Raw genomic sequence first — 4,955 nt, forward strand, 5'->3', positions numbered from 1 at the left:
ATATTTCAATCCTTTTTTAGTTTTAACTTCAAATTTTAATTCAACTTAAACTTTTCATACAATTTCACACAAACTTAACACCTATTTTTTCGCTTTTTCTATTTGTCCATTTTTTATTTTTTTGTTAACAAAATTAAATCAAGTAAAACCCTAGACAGATTGAGGTGTCTACAAATATTTGTGTAGAAAAATAATTTTTAGATTACCCCAACTCTTTGCTTAAATTCAAAAATATTTTTAGTTATAATAATTAAGGAAAATTGAACTATTTCAACTTTTTTTAAAATTATATTTCCAAAAATTTATTCAAATGATTCATCATTTTTATTCATTTATTATTTGTAAAATCTTTATTCTTAACAAAAATAATTTTTTGAATTATTCCCACAATTAGGTGACATTCAAGAAATATTTCACTTGTGATTATTAAGAACGAATGGACTTGTTTCAAAGAATATAGGAAAAATTGATATTTTAATTTTTTAAAAATATTTTTAAAATTTTATTGTAAGAAAAAATTTATATTTCAAAATTTTTCTTAATTTATTTTTATAAATATCTTCGAAAAATTATTTTCACACAAATTTTTTCTAAATATTTTTTACAACTATTTTGTTTTCCATATCAAAGTTCACTCAAAATAAAATAAAAAATCACAAAAATAGAAATAAAAAAAATAAACATATGTTAGAAAATTGAGTAAAAATGAAAAATATGAAGAAAATACTGAAATTACCTTTGGTCAACCCAGTCAATGATTTCACAATCCAGTTCAGGCCGGTTCAATTATTTTGATACGGTTCAACACGGTTTGGAGCGGTTCAAAAGCGATTCAAGGTGATTCAGATGGTTTCAAGAATAGTTTGGTTGGACCAGTTTGCAATAGTTAGGGCACTAGATCAGACGCACGGATCTTGAGCGGACTCCGGTTCCACGGAGAGATCCTAACATTTTTGTTTCAAGTATAAAAGACAAAATCTTTTTCTCTCACTTCTCAAATCTCTCTCTAAAACCTCCCTCTCTCATTACTCTCTCTCAAACTTTGGCTGGCCAAAAACAAAACCCAAAAACGAGTGCAGGGATTTTCGCTGAGATTTTTCCCAAGAAAGAGGAATTGGCCTCCCCCTTCCTTTCGCAATTGGCACTCTTTTCAGAGCTGATCGGAGAGAAAATGTTAGATTTTTAGGGATTCGAATCTCCGCTTTTTGATAATTCCAGATTTTGGTAGGTTGTAGGCAGCTGGTTTCAGCTACCATGGTTGAACAATTTTTTACTTTTCTTTCTTTATTCAGAAAGAAAAAAAAAAACTAGTTTCTAACAGCCTTACTGATTGGACGGCTACGAAATTTAAATGACTTTAATTAAGAAATTGGATTCGAACAAAAAATTTATTAACATTATTGATATGAATAAAATTAAATGTTTATATTTATATTATAAAAAAATTTTATGTTTTATATATTAACAAAACATTACATTTTTAATTTCAACTATGAAGATCAACTTCTAATAATTTTAAATAAAAAGATAAATAAAACTTTAGAAAAAATTCAACATGAAAGAAATAAAGTCACATAAAAAATAACAAATTAAACAAAAAGAAAAAAATTGATATATCAATACCCTGCACATGAAACAATTTAAGAAATAAATAACGTCTGTGATTTGGGTGATTAAAGATTTTAATTTTTTAAAATAAGATTTAAATTTTAAATCTTGTAAATAAAAAAAATAAATATTAAAAAAATTTGTCTCTTTTATAATATCTAATCCTATTTTAAATTAATCAAAATTTAAAATAATTATCAAACATCAAAAGATCTTAAAAAAAAAAAACTCTGGAATTATGAAACAAGTTTCATTGGCTCTTGGACTGATCAAGTGGCAATAAAGGATCTTACATTCGAGCCATAGTTGTTGCTGTACCAAAATAAATTGCAGTGACCATTCTTCAACATTGGTTATGCATCCAAAATCCATGTGTAGGCGACATGGACATGGTACATTGTTTGACCATTCAGGTATTACAATACTTATTGCACCGCTTTATGCAGAATCGACACAGACTAAGCAATAACCAGCATCCTAGCATAAAAGTAGGTTGCATGATCCATCTTCTGTCACCCAAACCAACGAGTAGTAAACAATACCCTACAAGTGAAGCTGTTCCTTTCCAGAATTCATCATAAAGAAAAATGAATAACCAACATCCTACTACTAAATTTCCCATCAAACCTTCAAACGGATAAGCTGTAGGGAATAACCAGCATCCTAGAATTATAACACAAATTTTTGACACCCGATAAGCAAAACACATAAACATCATCAAAACGAAAACCGTATCTGAAAATAGATCGATAACTAAAGTTGCTAAATGAGTTGGCGCTAGGAAAGAGATTGATTTGTAGAAGCATATAGCAAGAAATGCAAGGAGTATCTGAAGAGCTGTTCTGAAACCACGAGGAAAGGGTTTAAGGAGACCCAATGTTAGGAAAAACGTTACTATGAAGACAGCAGAGGTTGGAATGTAGAAAGAAAGAAAAGTAATTTCATTCATGACTGATTTCCCTGGTATTTTTTCTTCATCTCCTTGATTGGTAGTGGAGTTTGAGGAATTGTCTCCCTGCCAAACACAACCAGGTGGGCTAAGACTGGCTTGGTAGGTTGCTGTTAAAAGCAGTCCTAGAATTACTAGTAAGGCATTGCGGTCCTCAATTGATATATTTTCCATATCTTGAAAAATTACAGCTGATGCCTTCTTCACATACTTGAAAATTTGTTTATGCAATTTATATATGAGGGTTGAAACTCTGGGAATAAAGCAACCGCGTAGAATTCTAATGCTTTCTATGTTATCAAGTTGTTGTGCAATATCCAGAGCTGTTGAACCGGCTTGATTGGTCGCATGTTTGTCAGCCTTGCATTGCAATAGCAGTTTGAGCATCTGTTTAATCAAAGATTTTGCTGAAATTATACAATCTGAAAAGAATCTATTTCTTTTGCTAAAAGCAAAATTAATTAGAGCATATGGGTAGAACCTCATGTCGATTATCGCGGGCTGCTATGTGCAAGGTAGTGTCGCCATTCCTGTCTTTCGGATTAACCACATCCTCACGATAGTCAGTCCTCCTAAGCATCCCGCATAGGAGTTTGAGAGCTTTTAACTCATTGTTTCTCGTTGCAATATGCAAAGCAGTCTCGTTTGTAGTTGTCACATCTAGGATGCATTCGGGACAAACTTCCAAAAATCTGGCTATGAGATCAAGGTTGTGTTCTCTGGTTATTGCATAGTGCAATGGAGTCTCACCCTTCTTCCCTTTGACACGAACAAGATCTTTATTATTTTCCAAGAGAAGTAGAACCAACTCTTTATGTCCCTTATCCATTGCAATATGAACGGGACTAAAGCCTTGTTGGTTTAGCTTCGTAGCAAATGTGGGTAGGGGTGAGCAAAAGTCGGTTTGAACCGATTAGACCGATCAAAACCGAGTGAATTCGGTTGAATCAGTTCGATTTATTCGATTTTAATTATAATCGATTTTTTAAATCGATTAAATTGATTAATTCGGTCGGTTTTCGATTTTTAAAATTGATAACCGTACTGACCGAATTAATCGACTTTTTAATAATTAAAAATAAAAAATTTGAGATAAATCTTTTTATTTTTTTTTTTTGGTAAAATATTGTTGAAATTATTAAATTCTTTAGTAATTTAGTTTGAATGATACTAGAGTTTGAATTTTATTGAATTGAATTTATGGTTAAATAATTATTCATAATAAAAAAAAAATGATAAAAAAAATCGATTATTTAACCGAACCGATTGAACCGAACCGATTTTAATCAGTTCGATTATGATCGGTTATTTAATAATATTTTATCGATTCGGTTATTTGTTAAATGAAAGTTGATTATATCGATTATTGATTTTATCAAACCGAACTGACCGAATTGACCATATACTCACTCCTAAATGTGGGCTTTAAGGTCATTATCTCCATTGCAAAATCAATGCACCCTTCAGCAGCTGCTACGTGTAATGGAGTGTCAACAAACTCCATCTCGTCAATGTGCCTCAAAACATGACAATCTCTTTGGATTGATGCATATAATTCATCAACATTTCCTTCTTGAGCAGCCTTCCTCAAATTTTCATCCATATCAGAAAAGCCAAATGACAATGAAAATGACAGGCGGAAAAGGAAAAATGGGTTAGACTACTTTATATAGCAAAATTAAAAGGGTAAAAGAGAAGATGGAGGAAATCGGGAGTCTGGTTTCACTTAAAGTTGAGCGGCACCCTTCCTCCTGGTAAACAGAAACACAAAATATAGGTGCAATGATAAATGTAGACTTTAGAGCAATGCAATAAAGCTTTCTATATTCATCCTCCAGGAATTAATTTACAAGTAAAAAAAATCGCCGGTGCTTTTTAATCATCAATTATACTCAACAAGAAAAACACGGCCAAATTAAAATAAGTTAGAAGTTTTTACAGATCAAATAATAGTAAATTATTCAAACATAAAATATATCGTCTCCTTTGGCCAAAAAAAATATAAATATTTTGTCTCCTTTCTCAAGGTTTCCCATGTAGGGCAGCAACTGTTCCAAAATTTTAGCCCATAAAAAGCCGACTATTGCAGGCCAATAATCTCTCTCTCTCTAGAAACTTTCAAAAAGCTGTTGTTTAATTTATTCAGATTTTAAAATTTTCGAGCCTGCATATCACCATTTGCTATATAATATAAATTTTCTATACCTATATATTAAAAGAGTCCAACAGGGCTCTTTCTTTCTCAACTAATAAATTTTAAATGATTGTTAAATGATTTAAAATAATTAATTTAATTGGTTTGTATGGATTTAAGAAAAAGTTAATAAAAAGGTTAATTGGTATTTGTTGAGCCAGCTAAAAAACCTGCAAGTTGGATATTAAGACTATTTATTTGACA

General features: G+C 30.8%; 1 protein-coding gene across 1 annotated transcript; it reads right to left on the reverse strand.

The window, feature by feature from the left end:
- Positions 1-2,017: 2,017 nt before the first annotated feature.
- LOC111297625 (ankyrin repeat-containing protein BDA1-like) lies at positions 2,018-4,280 on the reverse strand. Its single transcript, XM_089741789.1, has 3 exons — positions 3,976-4,280; positions 3,039-3,435; positions 2,018-2,983 (listed from the first exon to the last, which is right to left on the reverse strand). The coding sequence occupies exons 1-3, from the start codon at positions 4,158-4,160 to the stop codon at positions 2,018-2,020; spliced, it is 1,548 nt and encodes a 515-aa protein (XP_089597915.1). The 5' UTR covers positions 4,161-4,280.
- Positions 4,281-4,955: the final 675 nt, after the last annotated feature.

The sequence above is a fragment of the Durio zibethinus genome, chromosome 12 (assembly GCF_047325235.1).
Source record: "Durio zibethinus cultivar Kanyao isolate XHJ-2024 chromosome 12, ASM4732523v1, whole genome shotgun sequence".
Classification (NCBI taxonomy): domain Eukaryota; kingdom Viridiplantae; phylum Streptophyta; class Magnoliopsida; order Malvales; family Malvaceae; genus Durio; species Durio zibethinus.